This window comes from Pygocentrus nattereri, chromosome 8, assembly GCF_015220715.1.
Source record: "Pygocentrus nattereri isolate fPygNat1 chromosome 8, fPygNat1.pri, whole genome shotgun sequence".
NCBI lineage: Eukaryota > Metazoa > Chordata > Actinopteri > Characiformes > Serrasalmidae > Pygocentrus > Pygocentrus nattereri.
Window position 1 is genome coordinate 9,060,879 of NC_051218.1, and position 24,496 is coordinate 9,085,374.

The 24,496-nt window shown below is 41.5% G+C and overlaps 1 protein-coding gene across 1 annotated transcript in view; it reads right to left on the bottom strand.

The window, feature by feature from the left end:
- Positions 1-24,496, bottom strand: part of galnt18a (UDP-N-acetyl-alpha-D-galactosamine:polypeptide N-acetylgalactosaminyltransferase 18a) — a 123,968-nt gene that overhangs the window by 13,276 nt on the left and 86,196 nt on the right. The window contains exons 7-9 of the mRNA XM_017717674.2: positions 18,207-18,392; positions 12,420-12,557; positions 11,821-11,916 (exon numbers count right to left, since the gene is read on the bottom strand). Coding sequence (XP_017573163.1) covers positions 11,821-11,916; positions 12,420-12,557; positions 18,207-18,392 — 420 coding nt within the window. The remainder of the gene's footprint in view (positions 1-11,820; positions 11,917-12,419; positions 12,558-18,206; positions 18,393-24,496) is intronic.

Sequence of the window (24,496 nt, forward strand, 5' to 3'; positions counted from 1 at the left end):
GCTTAAAGCACTTGAGTTCTGGAGAGGCATAGTATCATAATAAATAAATAAATAAATAAATAAAACATACTATCAATGTATGTAAATGTCAAAACTTTTTTACATGTAATTGTGGACCATTTGCACTGGCCTATTCATAAGTTTGCACACAACTTAGAAGGCCAATTTTAAATTATGTTAAAAATAAAAAAAGAGAAAAATGAGAAGAGATGCATGTTTTTGTTCCAACAGTAAGAATATGCATTATAATAAGTATGATTAATGAATAAAGAGACTGTGTCAAACATGAGACATATTTTTGACCACAAAGAAGGAGAGCTAACGTCAGTGTGATAAAATTGAAATATACTTGGTTTTTTTTGATGAATCTAGTTTCTCTTTGTGTTTATATAGGAGAACTTAGGTGTAACACTGTTAAAACTAATTCTGCCATGTGGAGACTGTACTTTCCAGTGAGTTACCTGTGCTATCTTAGACCCACTAAGCCATTCACGTGTAATAACTTAATTACTTTTTAGTTACTCAAAATAAGTTTGTATTCAGCTTACATTCTCTACCTGCAAGTCTGCACTCCTGATGTTTGCCTGTTTCTTTTAATGACATAAAACACAATAAAAATGAAAAGGGTTTTTCTGCAAAAGAAGACCACGATATCTTTTCACTGAATTTGAAAATATCACATTGTCTACTTCCAAACACGGTGTGGTATTTGTTGGATTCCTCCGCTTGTTTCAACAAGCTACGAAGCGGAAGCTCAGAAACAGTTCGTATAGAATGACTTTTTTTTTGTTACCTCAGACAAACTGCAGCTTCTCAGGATTAGCTGTAAAAGAGTGTTCAGACTGACACTGTGATACTGCTCCTGACTCTGTCATCTTAAAAAATGATTTTTATGATGGGTTTGGGAGGGGAGCCCAGGAGTGCACAGGAATCAAGTCAGTAGATTTTGTTCATCAAAGGCAGTCAGCTGTACTCATGAAAACATCAAGTGCTGCTAAGAATGGCTTTCTAAAATCAGACGGAGCGCAGTTCCCACTGAAAGCACTGCTCCCAACAGATCTGAGTACATATTGATCTTAGTGTCTCGAGCAGCTGAATATGCTTTCTGCCACTCTCGCATCCATGTACTATTTTTAACAGAATATTTCCAACACTCACACTCCGCCTTGGGAACGCTTTCAGTCTTTGCACAGACCAGCACAAAGTCCATGCTGGTCTAAGCTGGCCCTGTGCTGCTTTATGCTGGTCTTGTGCTGGTCCAAAACACACCATATGCTAGTTTTGATGGTGATCAGCAGATGGCCTTCCACTGCTGTTGACTGGCATACAAGCATATAAGACAACAAATGCCGATTTTGCTGGTGACTAGGCATGCTGACCTATGTTGGCTTTTCTTGCAGGGTTTAGAATAATAAACATTCAAAGCTGCTCACACTTTGAAAGAGGCCTAAAACAGAAAGGTGGATGCAATGACAAAGAAAACTGCAGTAAGAACTCATTTTCTACATGAAGCAATGACTGTATATGAAAAAATGATGAGTCTTATGCATCTGAAAGGATGATGTGTAAAGCTGTTAAGGTAAAGTATTATGGGTGTGCCTGATTAATAACTGAAGTACAGCCAGTTTATCAGCAATTATTAATACATTTGTGCAAACACACCCCCAACTCAATGTTTCCCACCAGTAAATACGACATTGTGGTGGTATTCACGTGCATTAGTCTTGTAATTCTGATATTTCCAACAGGACTTGAAGGCAGCAAAAGACCAGGCTTTAGTTTAGTTCACTGTGGAGTCTTGTCAACTCCTTCAAGTGTGTCTTCTGTAAAGCATTTTCTGTGTATGACCTGTTTCTCGTGTTTTTGACCTGCCCTGTTTGGTTGGATTGTTGAGTATTATTTGTTCTCTTGGTTTTCGGTCCTGGACTGGTTTTTGGTTTATCTCTGGATGTCCTTCTTGTTTTGGTTATGCTGTTCTCTCTTACTGACCCTAGCCTGTTACGACTGCTCTTTGTAACACTACCAAACTATCAAGCAAATTTCAACCTTGTCTGGTTGCATGTGATCTGTGCTGACCTTGTAACATAAATATTGTCAATTTTTATTGTATTTATGTTTATTTGTATTTGTTTTGTGCTCTTATTAACTCCACATTAATAACTTAACATGTTAATAATGCAATAAACTATTAGCGACATTTTTTCAGCCATTCAAATACAGCTTTTTATGGTTTTTAAAGTGTGTTCATGGGACAACTATGAATAAATCAATAAGCAGCAAACTAACGAATGCAAAAGCAAAGTGAAGCTCCAGTAGTGAATTATACATGCATTCAGATGAAGCTTATTTTGTCCATTCATTCAGTTAGGACATAGTGCACTGCTTTTTAAATGTAAAAAAAATGGGCTTTAGGGCCAATTAATTGCTATTAGCTACACGAAAAGTGTTTAAGCCCTATTTTATTCACAAGTTATACTGTGTTTTTTAGTGTCAAAAACAGTCCTTGAGTAAACAGAGCAAACAGTTTTGAACCATGTTCATGGCTGCCTGAGGCTTGTGCATAGAACTGTATGCAGAGTCATCATTATGAGAAGTTCTCATCTTTCTGGGCTTTTTGACAAACAGTAAGGAGTAAAAGAAAGTGCAAAGAAGTAAAAGAGAATTAAATGAGGCAAACAGCGCGGCGTGAGCGGTTTGTTTTGTTGCCTCAGGTAGAGGATTAGTGCTCAGTGCTTCAGAGCTTCTCTGCTACTATATGGGAGGATAATGCGGCCTTGGATAGATCACTATCCACCGACAGCAGAGATGAATGCTGTTCACGTTCCGTTTTGGCACAAAATATGTGCAAATTCTGCAACCAAAGCCAGAGCAAAGTCAGCAAGAAAGGAACATAAAAATAAATAAATCAATCAACATCATGTGCTGAGTGTGGAGAAAGCTAAATCCATACTAAATCTCTTGAATGTGAGAACATGCGGTACCATGTACAGCTCAGAAACACAAATACTAATGCTTCTGTACATGGAGAAGCAAACGTGTGTAGCTGGCTCAGCATGCTACTGTTCAAAGGTCTGGAATTGCTTCATATTAATAATATTTGAAATTTTATAAACAAAAATAGAAAAATCCTGCACAAAATGATAGATGTTTCATTAAATATGTCAAGTATATCATTGAGAAATTTCTAAATAATAATGTCCAGTAATTTTCCGTTTATAATCATTATCAACTTACCTGCCTCAGAATTTGATCACATTAAAGAAACAAGGAATTCTGGATTATTACATTCATTGGAACTTCATCTTGATGTTCTACAGCTTTTTCAGTTAGTAGGGAAGCTTTTACATCCCTGTTCATCATTTAAGTTTAAGCGACACTTTAATGCTTTAAAGGGAAACTTCACCTCCGCATTTAACCCATCCATGAAGTGAAACACCACATACACAGTAGTGAACACACTAGGGGGCAGTGAGCACACAGCCCTATCCACAGCGCCCGGGGAGCAATTGGGGGTTAGGTGTCTTGCTCAAGGACACCTCAGGTCATGGACTGTCGGCACTGGGGATCAAACAGACAACCTTCCAGCCACAAGGCCAGTTCCCTAACCTCCAGCCCACGACTGCCCCTGGATTGTTGAGACACACTGATTGTTGAGACGTAGAATCAGCTCCCCATTTATTACTTAAATGCTGTGCGGTTGTACATGCATAACTTAATTTTAATATAATTATCTGCAAGATAAATGTACAACAAGTGAAAACATACATTCATTCCATAGTGTAGCTAATTGCTGCTGTTGGGACAAACCTTGTATCTCCATTTTTGTTGTTTTTTAGTTTTTGACTATTTGAATTTGCCTGTTTCCCTTTACATTGGCTAAATGTGATGATAAATGGACTGAAAGAAAAGGCCCAAAATGACTTGGAAAAACATCTGGTTCCATTGAGTTACATTAAAAGTAAAGTATGTTTTTTCCTTTTCCTATAAAGTTATAATTTTGGAGATACAAAGTTTTATTCCAACAACAGCGATATAATGAACTACAGTATTTCTAACTTCGTTTTTGCAAAGGCTGGATGCTGTCTGGACACAGTTACTAGAAATATTGTAATTTATCACTTGGCACCAACTTGTCTGCTCCAAAACGCTGTAAGTGCGCAGGATTAGACAAGAAATCAGCAGCTGTGAGAAGTGAACATCTCTGCTGACTAAACACTGTTTAAACTAAACACACTCACTATGACGATTTCTCTCCCTCTCCCTCTCCCACCCCTTAATTTTTCACTCTTGCTCTCTCTCTCCTGTTTTCCTTCTCTCCAACCCTCATTGTCTCTCTCCATCTTTTCTCTTTCCCTCCCTCCTCCTCATCCTCTTTCCTTTCTGTCGCTCTAATATCTTTCTTAGCTTCTTTTTCACTTTTACTCTTCCTATCTCTCCCATTTTTTCCCTCTTTTTTGGTCTTCTACCCTCCGACTAATCCTCTCTACATCTCTTTCTTGTTTTCCTGTCTTTCTCTCTTCCCCACTTGTCTTTCACTGTTTCTCTCTCTTTTACTGTCTCTTTTTCCCCCCATCTCCTCTCTCTCTCAATCTCTACTGCTGTTTCTCTTTTACTCTCTTCTATCTTTCTGTCCGTCCTCTCTCTACCTCTCTCTCTACCTCTCTTCTGTCTCTCACTCCTTGCTCTCTTCCTCTCCTTTCTGCTTCTCTCTCTCTCTCTCCTCTCCTACTCTTTTTCTATCTTTCTCTGTCCTTCCTCTCTCTACCCCTCTCTCTCTCTCTACCCCTCTTCTCTGTCTATCACTCCTTGCTCTCTTCCTCTCCTTTCTGCTTCTCTCTCTCTCTCTCTCTCTCTCCTCTCCTACTCTTTTTCTATCTTTCTCTGTCCTTCCTCTCTACCCCTCTCTCTCTCCCTACCCCTCTCCCTACGCCTCTCTACCTCCCTCTCTCTCTACCTCTACCTCTCTCTCTACCTCTCTCCCTACCCCTCTCTCTCTCTACCCCTCTCCCTACCCCTCTCTCTCTCTACCCTTCTCTACCTCCCTCTCTCTCCTTGCTCTCTTCCTCTCCTTTCTGCTTCTCTCTCTCTCCCCTCCTACTCTTTTTCTATCTTTCTCTGTCCTTCCTCTCTCTACCCCTCTCTCTCTCCCTCTACCTCTCTCTCTCTACCCCTCTCACTCTCTCTCTCTCTACCCCTCTCTCTCTCTCTACCCCTCTCTCCCCCCCCCCTCTCTCTCTCTACCCCTCTCTCTCCCCTTCTCTCTCTCTCTCTCTCTCTCTCTCTCTCTCTACCCCCCCCCTCTCTCTCCTCCTACTCTTTTTCCATCTTTCTCTGTCCTTCCTCTCTCTACCTCTCTCTCTCTCCCTGGTAGTATAGAGAGTATACAATCAGCCCTGGTTATGGTCCAAGGCATCCATCTTTATTGAGTGTCATTACCATGGAAACGCTCCTGGAACCTGCCTCCAACTTATCATCTATAAGCATCACTGTCAGCTCGGATTCTGCAATATATCCTCATCTCCCTCTGGGGGAAAGTGCTACTAGCACTGGCAGCTGAAAACTCTGGGCCAAACGCTGCAGTTTCAGCTGTATTCCCCCATGCGCTTCTGCTGCTGTAGAACCAGTGTAGAAGCAGCGTGATCTATCCAGCAGCACGAGGGCAGCGGGCTTCGCAGGAAAATAATGAGCCAGTTTTATGGATTCGAAATAAAGCAGGGTTTCTTTTTCTTTACGACAGAAAAAACTGTCCCATATATCTCCGTGAAACATTGCAATCATTTGTGAAGGGGAGGGAACACACAGAAGTGCAAGCCCAGCAGATTGTGGAGAGATAAAGCAGGCTGAGAATTCACATAAAAGTCTCCACAATGAGGAAAAAAAGTTAGAAGTGCCTTCCAGTTAATATTTTTTCATAAAAGTAATAGCTGAGTCATAACTTCATATTGTTGGTGTAAGTAGGCTGCCAGTGACAGACAGTCCATTACCAGGAGGGTGATGACGAGACACATATATATATATCTACATATCAATATACACTTAATTAATGTCTTTCTTGTATTTGACATACAGTGAACATTTTTACATTGTAAATTGAGTGTGATTTCTTAATAAGAACCAGGGCAGTACATATTGCGCAGCTGTCTTGAAGGGCTCAATACTGTGCAAAAGTCTTAAAAGGCTGAATTTTCCCCACTTTTTTTGAAGTAAAAAAAGTTTAGTATGTAATTCTTGTTAAAGTTTAAAATATACATTATTTACTTCCCAGTCCATACAGTCCTTACATGGAAACTGAGCTGCACAAACAGCCTGGTTTAATTCACTGTTTCTGTGATGTTACAAACACAAGTGTATTTACATATTTTAGCCTATTCATCCTACAGTTTAGCCCCAAGCTAATGCACAGTGCACAGCTCATTTACAGGTATCAGTCTTAAAGGCATAGTAGCAAGTCTTACTCTGCGTTCAAACCGGCAGCGACTTTTGCCTCTTGTCGTCCAAATCGCTGGTCGCTCATCACCTGTGGGCATTTCTGAACTCGAACTGACGTTGTTCAGCATGGTGTCACTGACACCAAGCAAAAATCAGATGCACTCCCGCTAAAAATAAAAAATCCTGCTCACTTATGTACTTATTTTCATTTAATATGAGGAAAAGTGTTTGATCTTTGTGATTACTACCCATTTGTGGCGAAAGTAACACCGCCATTATTCCATCTCTAGTAGGAACAATTATCTAGGAACCAAAAAAGGAGCATACCGTTATATAGTGGCGTTAGAGATAACGCACATAATACGCTGCTCAATTCCTTTTGGTAGTCATCACATTGCTTTGCTCACTTGCATAAAGTCAAACTTTGCTCAACCCAGACTTCGCCCACTTCACATCACCAACATTCGTGCCGTCTCCTGTTGCCAGAAATTGCCAGCTCTCATAGAAATTAAATGACCTGTGGCCGCTTTGTTGTGTCATCGCTGGGGTGAACGCAGGGTAAAACATGAAGAAAGGTTAGGAAATGGCCATGAAACAATGAACAATGACTCTTCAGTGCACAGAGGTGGACGAAGTACACAAATCATGTACTTGAGTTAAAGTAGAGACACCCAAGGTAAAATATTACTCCAGTAAAAGTAGAAGTTCCTTCCTTTAGACCTCGACTTGAGTAAAAGTACTAAAGTATTTGCCTTCAAATGTACTTTAGTACCAAAAGTACTAAAAGATTATGACTAATATAAATAATTATGACTAATGTCCTATTAGTGTTTTTGCAAAAAGACCCGCTTCATGAACTCATTTCAGGTGAAAGTCCTCCAGCGTCTTTTAATAGAATGTCATTAATTAGTGATGATGTCTATTAAAATGATCATAAGGACCAAACACTGAAGGTTTCCATCAGGTAGAACCGAGTGGCCCTGAAATAACAAGCAAAGTTTCAGTTTAAGATTTATTTGCAACTTAGTTCCAAGTTTAAGTTTAATAAAAACTTAACTTTTGTGATTCTGAGTTTAAGGCTTCCTTTACTATGTTGATCTGTAGGTCTCTGTTCATAAACAAACCAGCTCAAACTAATTTACTATAAAATGAAATGGTTTTTGTAGAAATTCAGAAAAAAGCTGCGTCAGTCACGACTGCATGTGGACATATTTCTATATTGTGCTCTATTTACACAAAGTTAGGTTAGTTCATCGTTTATGTTGAACAGACTCTCCCAAACTTTTATGCTGCTGCACTGACGTTGAACCGTGTGCTGCGCTGGGTCGGTATGACCAACCGGTCAAAACAAGCTCAAAACAAAGTGACCGCTGTGCCCTGATTGGTGTTCTTGCTTTACTCTTCTTTCCTTTTTATATTTTACATTTTTATACACACAGAAACCAAAAGGAATGACAGATCTCAAAATGTAGCGGAATAAAAAGTAAAATATTAGACTTTGAAATGTAGTGGAGTGAAATTAAAAAGTCACCAATAATGGAAAAACTTCAGTAAAGTACAGATACATGAAAAAACTACTTAAATACAGTAATGAATTACATTTACTTAGTTACTGTCCAACACTGTCAGTACATGAAACCACACAAATGTTACTGACCACACCCAGAATCCAGACCTGAACGTCATGTGTTTGGGATTATGTGGATCATAAGAAGCATTTAGAACTTCTAAGACTGAACTTTGATCTGTGGAAAAATATCCCTGCAGATTTCTTGAAACTGAAAAACTGAAAACAAGCCTTGTGAAAAGAGCGGAAGCTGCAATAAAGACAGAGTAAACACAATAAATACTGAAAAAATGATATCACATTGAGTTATTCATGCATCTGTGTGATTTTTTTTGTTTAATATGCTCCTTGGGAAGATATCTGGAAATGGAAAATGCAAACAAACTCACAAAATCACAATGTATTACCGTTTTTATTTGAATGTTGCCCATTTATTCGAATATTCTAATATTTGTTCTGTTTGCACAGTACTGCATCTCTCATCATGAAATAACATTTCCTATTTAATAAGATAATTATGCCTGTTTTCTCTGTAATAGCACGTTATATCCTAATCTAAATTTTTTATTTGATTATTTAACTAATCTAATTTCTAATTTGAATTGACTGATTTTCTCTTTTAAGTGTATTATTTTAATCATGCTTTAATTATGTTTTTAATGTATTTAATTATGTTTTTTCTATTTGCATTCACTTCACTTTTTTTAAACAACTGTATTTTCTCATTTGTAAAGCACTTTGAATGACAGCAGTGTTTGAAAGTTGCTACGTAAATAAACTTGCCTTGCTTTCTTTCTAGTGTTTTATTCAGTTAAAGCTTCTGAAACCATGCCCTAATTGTGCAAACTGAAATTCAGGAAATGCTACCACACTGAGAGAGACATTTTTCTGCATGGCATTTAAAATAAAACACAGCTACACCTTCTCTAGAGGCAGGCAATGGCGGCAGTTTGTGCATAATGGCCTGCAGTGAAGACAGCCAGTATATATGTGCACTGCTGTATTTGCCAGCTTGGCATTTTCTGTAATCACTCCAAACAATAAAAAAGACTCAGTGAAAGTGACAGAGCTGCAGGCTGAGCTGAGTTCTTTCAGGTTCAGACGTTAGAGTTTAATTTTACTCTGATGACTTTACTGTGCTCTTTTTAATTGACATGTACTTTGGCTGTCACAGCCCCATTCAATCTTAACAGAGTATTTCTATACGGCGACACTTAAAATAGCTAGCAAGCTGACAGCTGAGACAAGTGCAGGGCAGTGCAGAGCTGTGGTATAATGTATTCCTATTAAATTAGTGTGGAAGCATCTGACCATCGGTGCATGCAACTCCAGTTGTGCAGAATCAGGCTGTATGAAGATTAGGCTGACTGAATGTATGAAGTGGCTGTAAGCATTACAAAGGTAGTTCAATTCAAATATAATATTCAAATATGATCTACACACAAAGGCTTGATTATGAGACTTTAGTGGTGACTTTCTGGCTGATAATGGGATATGGTGCATTTTAATATGTAGCAGAATCAGCAACAATGTAGACTGGTATTACAGTTACATGCAGCTGTGCACCTTTTGGAGTTTAAGTCATTTGAATAAAACAAGGTGTAGACAAAAGGAGGTCAGAAATCTCAAAGAAGCACAAAACTGCATGCTATGAAGAAAAAAAAACACTGCTATTATATTACTACATGCTCAACTGTAATAGTGCATCATATTAAAAATAAATGCAGTGACATGCATTATTTTTCACAGTGGTGGACAGTAACTAAGTAAATGTAATTTGTTACTGTACTTAAGTAGTTTTCTTGTGTATCTGTACTTGTGTATCTGTAAGTTTTTCCATTTTGGGCGACTTTTTACTTTCACTCCACTACATTTCAAAGTCTAACTTTTTACTTTGTTCCTTTTTGTTTATGTGTGTATAAAAACATAGCATGTCAAAACGAAAGAAGTGCAAAGCAAGAATCAGGGCACAGCGGTCACTTTGTTTAGAGCTTGTTTTGACCTGTTGGACATATCGACCCAGTGCAACCACACGGTTCAACGTCAGTGCAGCAGCATAAAGTTATAAACATTAATAAGGGAACTAACCTAACTTTGTGTAAATAGACCACAATACAGAAACGTACACACATGCAGTCGTGACTGACGCATCTTTTTTCTGAATTTATACAAACATTATATTTTATAGTAAATTGGTTTCTGCTAGTTTATGTTTATGAACAGAGACCTACAGATGCAATACAGTAAAGGAAACTCATTTGTGAACCTTAAAGCTAATTTTTATTAAACTTAAGCTTGTAACTAAGTTGACTTATACTAATTCATCTTTTAGTACTTTTACTTTCAATACTTAAGTACATTTGAGGGCAAATACTTCTGTACTTTTACTTAAGTAGAGGTCTAAAGGGAGGAACTTCTACTTTTACCTTGAGTCTCTCTACTTTAACTGAAGTACATGATTTGTGTACTTCACCACTGATTTTACACAATTTTGTTTATTTTTTGTTATATGAGGGACAAATTGATAATTTATTACAGGGCTTCTTTGCATACTGCAGACAATGGCTAATATCACAATACTGGCCAACAAATGATGTTGCAGTAAAGCTGCACGACATATCGTTTGTTCTTTCATTTTGTCATACTGTTACTGTTACTAGCTACTGTGAACAATGGTGATGGTTACTTGGAAGAAGTATTAGTCAATGTTTTCCAACATTTTCAAAAGCCTTACTTACTCTGTGGTAAAGCATCCTATTTGGGGAAAAAATGCCCAAGGACTGTTATTAGTATAGTGGAGGGTGCTTACCCAGGCAGGAATTGAACCCCAGTCTACAGCATGGAAGGCAGAGGTGTTACCCAGTACACCATACCAACCAATATACACTATACCACGCACATCTCAGCAAAGGTCCCAAAGTCTACAGAAACAGTCAAGCAAGGTAATGTTGTTTTCACATGTTGCACAAAATATTGTGGCATTCTGTGGCTTATTGAGGTGTAAAACCGTGTTGCTATGAGACTGATGGTGGCATGCAGCTGTGTAAACTTTGTGATGACCTCAGGATAGCTTTGGTGGTCACTTTCATTTGCTTAACTCCATCTAGATCCCTGTACCTGTACCCAGAGACTTCTACAGAAGCGTTCACTTCACTTTCACTTTCACTTTTTAAACATCATGTTTCTGCATCAACTCATCCAGCAATATGATGCAATATACCATTAGAAAGCTTGAAATCTCAGGATTCAATTCCTACAAACCATTTTATCCATTATTTACAGCAGTAACAATCATCACATTTGCAATATAAGCACGAAATGAGCAAACACAAGCAAAAATGTGGGCCCTTACCTTCAAAGCATTGCTGTTATTTACAGAGACATCATAATCTAAAACATGTAAGAATCAGATCAGTGTAGAGATGTAAGTCAGGCAGAAATGAACTCCGTTCTATCCTGATACTGTGTGCAAGTAATTAATGCATTTATTCTGACAGTTGGGGAAAAAAACTTGAGTGTTACTTTTAAAATGAGACCAAGATCATGACTGCAGCCCAAATGTGGGAATAGTGCCCCTTTTACTTTGAGTATGCCATAGGGCAAAAATTGGGTGACAGTTAACAAATTAAGGTGGAAAGGCCTTTGGGTTCATCCAGAAACCTGGGTTCCGAATAAGAAGGCTCAGATCCCTTAGTACCCCCATTACTGCCACCCTGATTTATACATATATCTGTATCAGATTGTTCTATTACTGTAGTTGATATATTTCTGTGTCCCTGTTGGCTGATCAGTATATGGTCATATGGAGGAGACTAAGCACTAACCTGCGGCGTCATGCCATGGCAGAGGTACAGGATGGGGATGTTGTCTGTGTCTGGTCCCTGATCCACGCACAGATCCGACCGCAAGCCATTCTTCAGCTATGCAAACACACACACACACACAGTCAGAGCCAAGAGATCAGGCCAATTTCTTTTCCACAAAAAACACAGAGAAAGAGACATATTACGAATTCAGAAAGCATTTCTCTCTCGCTCTGCCTGCTAATGGCCAATATGCTATCCAGAAAGCCCTGGAGCTCAACTTGGCTTTGTCCTCACAATGGAGCTGTTAATTATGGCATTCCACAAAAGAATGGCAATTAGCAAAGTTCTCTGCCAGCCTAGGATTGTAACAAATGGAAGAATTACAAATGTTAATAGAGCTTGCCTTGAGACAGGACTATAATATTTAATACAAATGCTTTATTATTCACCATTAGAAAAGTACATTTATCCGGCACTGCATTCGACTAATTGAGCCTAAGGTTTCTAATAGCCTTCTGGAAAAGAAAAGAACTCTTCTGAAGAGCAGAAACGTCTCTTACTGTCAACTTATATAACAAATCAATTTGCTGCTAGGAGACATGAAAGAGCATACTGACCGTGCCATAGGCGATGGTGTCGGCGTATGTTCTCATTTCCGAGTAAATGTTGTGTAGGAACCAGCGAAAGGGCTTACAGTGCAAGCGCTGCCTCAGGAGCTTTCTCTCTCTGATATCTCCGATATCGATCCCCGAGTCCTACACACATACAGCGTTTATGAACATGTGAATTATGTCAGCTCTCCGATCGTGATGAATGCAGCATCACGATCTGAGTGCAATAGCTCAACTCGGTGAATTGTCTGACCTCCAGGACACTTATGGTCAGTTTTAGAGGTGGTAACTGCGTTCATAACCAGAGAACTGCCACTCAATAATGTCTTCTGGGTTTGTCAGACACTAGAGCGCATTCCTGAGCGAGTCCAAAATGAATGGAGTTCTAAGGAGATTTTGCTTGAATAGTTTGTAATGGATTCATCCTTTTTATGCACAAAAAAATGCAGTCATTTTTCAACACAGGAACATCATTCAATGTTTGTTGTTATTTCTGAACGCTTCTGAACTGAAGTTATGAGATTGTATGGATTGCATACAAACCATTCCTCAATATTGTGCGGCTGGTAATCAAATTAAATCAACACTATTGAAATGTTTTCTGCATTTAAAAAGCAGCGCATAGCTAAATAGGTGGGCTTCATCAGAACTTGACTTGTGATTGTAGCCTCTTGCTCTCATACATACAGAGTTCTTGTTACAGTGGAGGCTTTGAGGGGAACTGGAGCTGCACTTTACTGTTGCTTTTGGTATTTTGCAAATGGCTGATTTAACCAGGTCTCACACAAACACTGACCAGAGTAGTTTGCTGAAGGCATTGCTTTAAATGCCATTCAGCTATATTTGAATGAGAGGGCATCACGGATTCTATCAGAGCAACATAAAGCGTACTGTAGCTTGGCTTCAGCCTGCACTATGATGGATGGTCTTAATGGTCAAACTATGAATACACATTAACAGTGTTTTTTCCTTTTTAACTGCATTAACATGTTATTAGGGCAATCATTGTGACAGCCCTAAATTTTACATGAATTTATATCTCACTCAGTGAACATAGTTCACTGAGATTCTGCATATACATTTTGGCTTGTAAGCAGAAAAGGTAACATTGATGTTTTTGTTTTCATTGTGTGCACAGTCTTGTTTTTTTTGGAGAGGAAAAAAAATCCTTTACATTTTTGCCGTGTTTGTGACATCGACATCAAACTAAATGGAAAAAGTCAGAAGTGCAGTCTCAGACCTGTCAATACAGAGTAAATTAAAGTTATTAATCATGTAACTATGTAATTATGTCATTATATGTTTACACAAACATTATAGCAAAATACTAAAACTCAACAAATAAAAACTTCTAAGGGTTAATAACATAATCTGACCCTCCCACATAACAAGAACCTCAATCTGGGTGCTTGATATTTGTTGCTTATATATACATAACTTGAAGAGCTCATTTGCAATGAAGAAAAAATGTGATCTCAAAAAAAATGAGTTGCCTGTCTCAAAAGCTGTTATCGTCCATTGTCAAGGCGTTGCAGATTCAGATTTCACAGCAGAAATGGTCAGAAATGCCAGTGCTGTTCTTAGTGAAAGCCCGGTAAATCCATTCAGCCAATCAGCGTGCAGTATTCAGGTTAGGCGACGTAAAATGGATGGGATCTGTTTTAGGCTGAATCTCTATTGACTGCCTTCTCCCTACAAAGTGCACTATGTAGGTCTTAAAGTAATGGCTATTGCATCTAAACAGAGCACAGTGTGTCTAACACACAAACACTTTGGATTCAGCCATATGTGCACAACTCCATACTGGACATTATAATATACAATATTTTTTGTTTGTCCATCCATCCATCCATCCATCATCTTCCGCTTCTCCGGGGTTCGGGTCGCGGGGGCAGCATCCTGAGCAATGAAGCCCAGACCTCCCTTTCCCCAGCCACTTCCACTAGCTCCCTGGGAGGGATTCCGAGGCGCTCCCAGGCCAGCTGGGCGATATAGTCACGCCAGCGTGTCCTGGGTCTTCCCCGGGGTCTCCTCCCCGGTGGACTTGCCTGTGACACCTCCCAAGGGAGGCGTCCAGGAGGCATCCTAACAAGATGCCCGAACCACCTCAACTGGCTCCTCTCGACGTGAAGAAGCAGCGGCTCTACTCCGAGTCCCTCTCGGATGACCGAACTTCTCACCCTATCTCTAAGGGAGAGTCCAGCCACCCTGCGGAGGAAACTCATTTCAGCCGCTTGTATTCGCGATCTCGTTCTTTCGGTCATTACCCAAAGCTCATGACCATAGGTGAGGGTGGGAACATAGATCGACCAGTAAATCGAGAGCCTTGCCTTATGGCTCAGCTCTTTCTTTACCACAACAGACCGGTAAAGAGCCCGCATCACTGCTGACCCAGCACCAATCCGCCTGTCAATCTCCCGCTCCCTTGTACCATCACTCGTGAACAAGACCCCGAGATACTTAAACTCCTCCACTTGAGGCAAGAGCTCATCCCCGACCCAGAGAGGGCTCTCCACCCTTTCCCGCGTGAGAACCATGGCCTCGGATTTGGAGGTACTGATCCTCATCCCGGCCGCTTCACACTCGGCTGCAAACCGATCCAGTGAAAGCTGAAGTTCACGGCCTGATGTCCCCAATAGGACCACATCATCTGCGAACAGCAGCGATGTGACCCTGAGGTCACCAAACCAGACACCCTCCATCCCCTGACTGCGCCTAGAAATTCTATCCATAAAAATTATGAATAGAATCGGTGACAAAGGGCAGCCCTGACGGAGTCCAACTCTCACTGGGAAAAAGTCTGACTTACTGCCGGCCATGCGAACCAAGCTCCTGCTTTGTTTGTACAGGGCCTGAATGGCTCGTAGCAAAGAGCCATGTACCCCGTACTCCCGAAGCACCTCCCACAGAATACCCCGGGGAACACAGTCGAATGCTTTCTCCAAATCCACAAAGCACATGTGGACTGGTTGGGCAAACTCCCATGAACCCTCGAGAATCCTGGAGAGGGTAAAGAGTTGGTCCAGTGTTCCACGACCAGGGCGGAACCCGCACTGCTCCTCCTGGATCTGAGGTTCGACTATAAGCCGGACTCTCTTCTCCAGTACCCTTGCATAGACCTTACCAGGGAGGCTGAGGAGTGTGATTCCCCTGTAGTTGGAACACACCCTCCGGTCCCCCTTTTTAAAAAGAGGCACCACCACCCCAGTCTGCCAATCAAGTGGCACCACCCCCGATGTCCACGCAATGTTGAAAAGGCGTGTCAGCCAAGACAGCCCCACAACATCCAGAGCCTTGAGGAACTCGGGACGGATCTCATCCACCCCTGCAGCCCTGCCGCCAAGGAGCTTTTTAACTACCTTAGCGACTTCGGCCTCAGTAATGGACAAGCCTATTCCCGTGTCCCCAGACTCTGCCTCCTCACTGGAGAACGTGTCGGTGGGATTGAGAAGGTCCTCAAAGTATTCCTTCCACCGCCCAATGACGTCTTCAGTCGAAGTCAGCAGCACACCATCTCCACTATATACAGTGCTAGTGGCACACTGCTTTCCCCTTCTGAGTCGCCTGACGGTTTGCCAGAATCTTTTTGGAGCCGACTTAAAGTCACTTTCCAAGGCCTCACCGAACTCTTCCCACACCCGGGTTTTTGCCTTGGCAACGACTGAAGCCGCAGATCGCTTGGCCTGTCGATACCTGCCAGCTGCCTCTGGTGACCTACAGGCCAACCATGTCCGGTAGGACTCCTTCTTCAGCTTGACGGCATCTCTCACCTGGGGTGTCCACCACCGGGTTCGAGGATTACCGCCCCGACAGGCACCAACTACCTTGCGACCACAGCTACAGTCAGCCGCTTCAACAATGGAGGAGCGGAACATGGCCCATTCTGAGTCAATGTCCCTCACCTCCCCCGATATCTGGTCAAAGTTCTGACGGAGGTGTGAGTTGAAGATCAATCTGACAGGTTCTTCTGCCAGACGTTCCCAGCAAACCCTCACTATACGTTTGGGTTTGCCTGGTCTGACTGGCATCTTCCCCCACCACCTGATCCAACTCACCACCAGGTGGTGATCAGTTGACAGCTCAGCTCCTCTCTTTACCCGAGTGTCCAGTACACATGGCCGCAAGTCCGCTGACACGACTACAAAGTCAATCATTGAACTGCGGCCTAGGGTGTCCTGGTGCCATGTGCACTTATGGACATCCTTGTGTTCAAACATGGTGTTCGTTATGGACAAACTGTGGTTTGCACAGAAGTCCAAAAACTGAACACCACTCGGGTTCAGATCAGAGAGGCCATTCCTCCCAATCACACCCCTCCAGGTCTTACTGTCATTGCCCACGTGAGCGTTGAAGTCCCCCAGTAGGACAATCGAGTCTCCAGGAGGAGCACTTTCAAGCACCCCTTCCAAGGACTCTATGAAGGCTGGGTATTCTGAACTGCTGTTCGGTGCATAAGCACAGACAACAGTCAGGACCCGTTCCCCAACCCGAAGGCGTAGGGAAGCTACCCTCTCGTCCACCGGGGAAAACCCCAACATACAGGCGCCGAGTCGAGGGGCTATGAGAAAGCCCACACCTGCCCGCCGCCTCTCACCATGGGCAACTCCAGAAAAGAAAAAAGTCCAGCCCCTCTCAAGGAGATTGGACCCAGAGCCCAAGCTGTGTGTTGAGGTGAGCCCGACTATATCTAGCCGGTATCTCTCGACCTCGCGCACCAACTCAGGCTCCTTCCCCGCCAGTGAGGTAACGTTCCAAGTTCCAAAAGCCAGTTTCAGCAACCGAGGATCAGAACGCCAAGGCCCACGCCTTCGGACACTGCCCGATCCACAATGCACCGCACCCCTACTACTGCCCCTCCCATCAGTGGTGGGTCGATGGGAGGGGGGACTCATGTAGCTCCTTCGGGCTGGGCCCGGCCGGGCACCATGAGTGAATGCCCGGCCACCAGACGCTCGCTGGCGAGCCCCTCCCCCAGGCCTGGCTCCAGGGTGGGGCCCCGGTAACCCTGATCCGGGCAGGGTACACGAGTCCTGCTTTGTTGTCCTCATAGGGGTGGTTATGGATCACACTTTGTCTGGCCTGTCACCTAGGACCAGTTTGCCATGGGAGACCCTACCAGGAGCTTTTGCTCCAGACAACATAGCTCCTAGGGTCCTTCAAGCACACAAACCTCTCCACCACGATAAGGTGGTGATCCATGGAGAGGTATTTTTTGTTTGTAAAAGTTAATTTCATAACTGACAGTGCATTATATAAGGAGCAGTGAGCCATTTAAAATTCAGCCTTAGGATTTTAAAAAATGTGATCTTACAGATGTTTGATTGCCCATTAATGGGCTGTTTTTGTTGCAAGGTTCAGAACTTTATCCGCTTGTTAAAGAATGTAAAATCCCGCACTTAAAAGAAACAAATCCATTAAACGGCTTTGTTTAACGCTGAAACATGAAATGACCGCTGAAGTTATCTGCTTTTGCCAAAAAAACTAAATTTAAACATACAAAACCCCCCCAGTTTTTCTAAGGTACATGCCTTTTATTGAATCATTTTTGCTTCATCAAAACAACCCAGCAGCAGTTTAACTGATATTACCTGGAAAGCACTATTTAAAAACATGATTTCTAAAAAAATTTTTTAAAAATAAAATTGAGATATCTGTTTTTGCAAAAAACACTTCACTTGTGAATTTAATACAACAATTAAAAATACAAGCATGCTAATCTTTCTTTCTAATGCTAATCCAGTTATTACATAATATTAAATATAATGATCAGGCTCATGGCTTGGCTTGCTTTACCTGTAGTGGAATGTTCCAGGCCATGTAGACGTGGTCCTTGAACTCGTCCATCCACACCTCGGCTACTCGCAGAGCATTTCTGCGCACATGGGTTGGCAGGTCTTGAGTGTAGGGCTTGTGAGCACGCTCAATGTGGGCTATTCTGGAACAGGGGAGAACCTCCACACTGCCCCCACACAGCCACACCTGGTAACACACACACAAATGATGTTAACCCCTACTGAACATCTCGTCAGTCTTCCATTCACAGACTTTATCTTTGTCCACTTTAACTCATTAAAATCTGTTGCTAGACGGATTGGTGAGCATGCATGTCCACATTGGTCAGTAAAATGGATCAGTACATGGAACTGAAGCTTTCTGGGTGCAACTGTTTCCTATCACTGTATAAAAGAAGCTCCAAGCTGCCTTTGTTGGTTGCACTGTGTATCTTCGTCATTATTATTATTATTATTATTATTATTATCATTATTATTATTATTATCTTTTTTTATTTTAGGATCTGTTTGTACACCAAAAGTTAAAAATTGAAATAGAAGATAAAAACTGTCCAATCAGGGTTTTTTCTTTATGGTATCTGGGTAGGAAACAAACAAAAACAGTAAGTGTGATTTGATTTTACAGGTTTTTAATTTAAAATAGCATAAAGAGACATACTATATCGCCAAAAGTATTCACTCACCCAAGCCCCTAGGCCTTCAGATTGCTTCTACTAACATTTATGAAAGAATGGGTCGCTCTCAGGAGCTCAGCGAATTTGCTGAGTTTGGCGGTTGCAAGGAGAACAGTACTTTTCTGACTGCAATGTGCCAAGCGTAAAGTTTGGCGGAGGGGGGATTATGGTGTGGGGTTGTTTTTCAGGAGTTGGGCTCGGCCCCTTAGTTCCAGTGAAAGGAACTCTTAATGTTTCAGCACCAAGAGATTTTGGACAATTCCATGCTCCCAACTTTGTGGGAAGAGTTTGGGGACGGCCCCTTCCTGTTCCAACATGACTGCGCACCAGTGCACAAAGCAAGGTCCATAAAGACACGGATGAGCGACTTGTGTGGAAGAACTTGACTTTATTTAATTAATAAATGAACTAATAAATGCATTTGTGCATGTTAACTATTGTCCCAACTGTTTTTGCAGAACGACTCAAATCACTGCTAGCTTTGTGCTAACATACTAGTAGAATCCCACAGGGATGCTAGCACAAATTAGAATTTCTGTATAGGTCTTTCTTCCTTTGTTTTAATTAAATTTTGACATTTATGTCCCAAACTGACAGCTTAGAGCTAATAGTCACAGTTTGCCACTGCATCAGAATAACTCTAAAAGTTGACTGAAGTGGAAATATATTCTTATTGCTCCATACATTTTCAGCTTTTTAGATGACATTCTTGACCTTCCAAAATAAGCAGCATTAAGATGTTGCTAAACAAGAGTAGACTAAAGCAGAAATACAAGGCCTCTGCGTTAAAGGATTTGTAATAAGGGACCATTTATAAAGCAAGTGTTTTGGCCCTAATTCACCTGAATCATGCAGCACCTCACAGTCACCAATTCCTCTAAATGACAGGATTCCATTTAGAACAATTTACTCAAACAAAATACCCCATTACTGCTAGTTTATCACAATTTATCCAGCAGCAGAAACCAAATCAAACCCTCAAAAAACAAATACCGTGGGCTACAAACAAGCTAGACCATCAAGCGTGTAAGGAAAGCAGTAAGGGCATGATGTAATGAGTTCTAATGGCCTTTTAACAAGACAACACTATATATGCAATAGAAGACATTCACACCAGTTTCCTCAGACTAAAGACAGTGAGACATTCTTTACTACATTGTAAAGCCTCCATAGGGCCTTTGGAGCCATCGTTCACATCAGCCAATAAATATGCTCAAAGGGTTTTACCGCATTCGTTCTTACTTTTATAATAGGGAATTCATTTGCAGCTGTACGCACCATTTAACTCTGTATCTCTGGATCTCCCGCTCAGTAATGGAGGAGACAGTGGGAGCTGGTTTACAGGCTGTGTGTGAAGAGCTGTGAAATATAGCAGTGCAGCTGTGTGTGCTGGTGGAGTACAGCGTAGCCTGCAGCGCTTTCAGGGATTAGAACACGTTTGCAGAGAGATCTGCTGAATTAGGCTATAAAGAGAGATTCTGTAGCTAAACGCAGCCGAGCGCTGCTCCTTCAGTGAGATTCTGGTTCGTTGGTTCCTTTTCATCCACCCACTGCACTCCTGCTGAGAGCCACCACCAACTCTGCACCCCCCCCTTCCTCCCCATGGCCTTCTTTCTTTCTTTCTGCATCTCACCATCCATTTATCTTTCTCCACTTCTCTCCATCTCTCTCTCTTACTCTCTTCCTTTCTTCCTCTGTCAGTCTCTTCATCTTTTCTCTTTCTCTCTCACTCTCCCATCACTCAGTCTCTCTCTTTGTTTCTTCAGATCACGTTCTCATTCATCCTTTTCTCTCTCTCTCTCTCTTTCTCTCTCTCTCTCTCTCACACACACACACACACACACACACTCACACCATCTCTCAACTTTTCTCCCTCATCTCTCTTCCTCTATCTCGCTGGCCATTTCTTTCTGTCACACAATCCTATCCAGCCCACAGTATTTTAATTTTCTATTGACATTAGCTCGATTCACAATGTGTTGCACTACAGTCCCCAGCATGCACTGCTATGTAATGTGCTCTGACCCTCCTCCCCCAGCAACAATCTATGGGAGAGTGGTTACACCTCAATTCTACACACTTCTACACAGTTCCACATCAGTCATATCACCAAAATGCATTTCAGCTGCAGTTTAAACAATATAAACACTTAAGGTCAGCTCAGCAGCTCAGACATTAAGCTCAAGTCTTAATGCAGCAAAGAAAGCATGCCAGGTGTCTAGTTCAAGCAAACAGGTAGGTTTAAAAGCCTGAGCTCCTGGGGGTGTTTAAATTTCAATATTTCAAGTGCCCATGTAATACTTCAAGGTCTACCACACTTATCTGTATTTTACTGGTGAAGTTTCTAAAATTTTAATTAATTAAAAATGATTTTTTTTCCGGCCCACATATTTGATGAGATTTTTTAATAAGGCCCTTTTACTGGTTGAGCTTGACACCCCTGGTTCAACTGGTTCTACGTAAACTGAATGTAAATGTTGCGTAACTCATTATGCATTATGTAACATGCGAACAATACAACAAAGAGAGTAATGACATGATTTCAGAGGGTTAAACTCATATGGAGGCAAGAAATCCAGTGAAAGCGACCACACTGGTGAATAACAGTCATGTGAGATATTCATCATATCTGCATGAGCAGGCAACACATGGCTGTGTGGGGTTAGCAGCCCCAAGAGCGAGAAACAAGCACTAGGTCCAAACACAACACAATACAACCATTCATTATGCAAATAGTAAAGAGGGAGGAGACAGATGTGCAGCGCTCTGATTCGCTGTCAGACTGCTTCATTTGCATAATTACTGACAACAATGTTGATGAGCCATGAATGAAACGTCTGTTCTCCTGTAGCATTCCATAAAAAACTCACATTTGCATACAATTCCTGCAGCTGTTGGAGTTGCTTTGATCCCGTTGTAATCTGCTAATCTGCTTCATAGCCCAAAAATAAAGGACTGTTTGGGATTCTGCAGAGTAACCACAGAAAATGTACAGACTTTGTAGTAATTGCACAGCTGAATAATTACAAGTTGTTGGGGTTTTAACAGGCTGGGGAGCTAGCTGGGTTATTCCAGTGTAGGTAAAGTGAGCGGTTTGCGTAAAAGTGTGTATAATGTACAGTTTTTGTTAAATAAACTCCACTTTATATTACAGCAGCATTCACCACAACATCATTTTTTTCTCAATGAGAGTAGACTAACATTTTATTAATATTTTATGAACCGCGACTACATCCAGATTTGATTGTTGTTTGTGCCTCTGATTGGCGTGATTCAGATTTGTGTTTGGACTGTGCAGGAGTTGTAGTGATTTTAGACGTTTATATCTATTTAGAACATTATTTAATTTTCCTGTGAAAGAGCATGACAGCTTTCACATTAAAGCCTATACTTTACTGGACCCAGCTATCTAGCTATCTAGCTATCTTATCTATCTGTGCCAGCTAGCATTGTTGTACAGGTATGCCAAATTAAATCAGACCTATATTAGGGGTTCTCAACCTTTCCCAACCCAAGGCCCACCTGCGCATAACTACAAAGAATGGCTTTAAATCAACTTTTAAATACAACTCTATTTTTCTTTTCTTAAAGCGAGCGGAAGCAAACAAAAATTATAGCGTGCTATCCCCCTTAACTAGCCCAAAGAATCTTCTTGCTCCAAGTTTCAAGATTGTGTACCCATGACAGAGAAGCACAGGAAAAGTACAGAACATTCTAAGATGCCTGACAGAATGACTCCGCTGATAAACAGAATCAGACAGAATAATATGTAGGAGTTACACAATTAATCACAATCCAACACACGGCTGGCGGCAGCGGGGTGACTTCAATGCGCTAACATTGAGTTGAGGCAAGTCAAAGTTTATTTATACAGTGCTTTTTACAACAGGCGCTGTCACAAAACAGCTTTACAGAAATATTAGAGCCCAAGCCCCCATGACTGAGCCAATGGCAACAGTGGCAAGAAAAACCCCAGAGCAAGTGGAAGAAACCATGTGAGGAACCAAGACTCAAAAGGGGACCCATCCTCTTCTGACCAACACTGGACAGCAAAACAATAACTGAAGAGCAATACATGCAAAGAATAAGGTTTGATCATTAGTATAAGAGACGGAAAAATGGAAAAGCACATATCCTTTCAGACCCCTAGTGTCGAGTTGTCTTCTCAGAGTAGAAGGATGGACAGAAACACCTGTGGATGTTTTCAGCAGCAGAAGCAGCTTGATTTTCTCCTCTCTCTCAAAAAGAAAGCTTTAAGTGCTGCTTATCTGATGGGGACAGTTTTGGTGTCTACCAGGTCTTGCGGGTGGCTGTTAGGAGCCTTCCACATGACTTACACATTCCTTATGCAAGTGGATTATCACATATTTAGTCTCCTCACAAATACACTGTATTGCCAAAAGTTTTCACTCAGCCATCCAAAACATTGATTTCAGGTGTTCCAATCACTTCCATGGCCACAGGTGTATAAAACCAAGCACCTAGGCCTGCAGACAGCTTCTACAAACATTTGTGAAAGAATGGGTCGCTCTCAGGAGCTCAGTGAATTCCAGCATGGTACCGTGATCAGACACCACCTGTGTAACAAGTCCAGTCATGAATTTTCCTCGCTACTAAATATTCCACAGTCAACTGTCAGTGGTTTTATAACAAAGTGAAAGTGATTGGGAACGACAGCAACTCAGCCACAAAGTGGTAGGCCATGTAAAATGACAACATGGGGTCAGTGGATGCTGAGGTGCATAGTGCACAGAGGTCACTAACTTTCTGCAGAGTCAATCACTACAGATCTCCAAACTTCACGTGGCCTTCAGATCAGCTGAAGAACAGCGTATAGAGCTTCATGGAATGAGTTTCCATGGCCGAGTAGCTGCATCCAAGCCTTACATCATCAAGCACAGTGCAAAGTGTTGAATGCAGTGGTGTAAAGCGCCGCCACTGGACTCTAGACCAGTGGAGACGTGTTCTCTGGAGAGACAAATCACACTTCTCCATCTGGCAATCGGATGGATGAGTCTGGGTTTGGCGGTTGCAAGGAGAACAGTAGTCTGACTTCATTGTGCCAAATGTAAAGTTTGGTGGAGGGGGGATTATGGTGTGGGGTTGTTTTTCAGGAGTTGGGCCTGGCCCCTTAGTTCCAGTGAAAGGAAATCTTAATGCTTCAGCAGAGTGTCGTCGCTTGACATTTGTTCGACTACTAAGCCTAGGTATTATTTATGGTTGGTAAAATAAGATGAATATAACGGTTTGTTGAAGGAAAATAAAAGAATCAAACGAACTAAAAAATACAAGAAGACACTTCGGATTTCAGAAGTGCAGGTCATTTATTCTTCTTGAGCATGGAGAATGCTTCCCAAAGGCCTTCAGTCAACACTCACACAGGTACAGGGTTTGTACACATAATTAATACCCTCAGTAAGGATGGGGTGGTGTCACCCCACCCCTTTTTTGTTATCTCCTAATCTCATTACATCACCATTATATCCAAATTGATGCCCATACGTCTAACTTATGGAATCATTATGTCCAATTATGGAACCATGTGGAAACCATTATCTCCAAGTCCGATCTGTATCATTTTTTAAAAAAAGACATTGTACAAGGCACATCCTAGCAC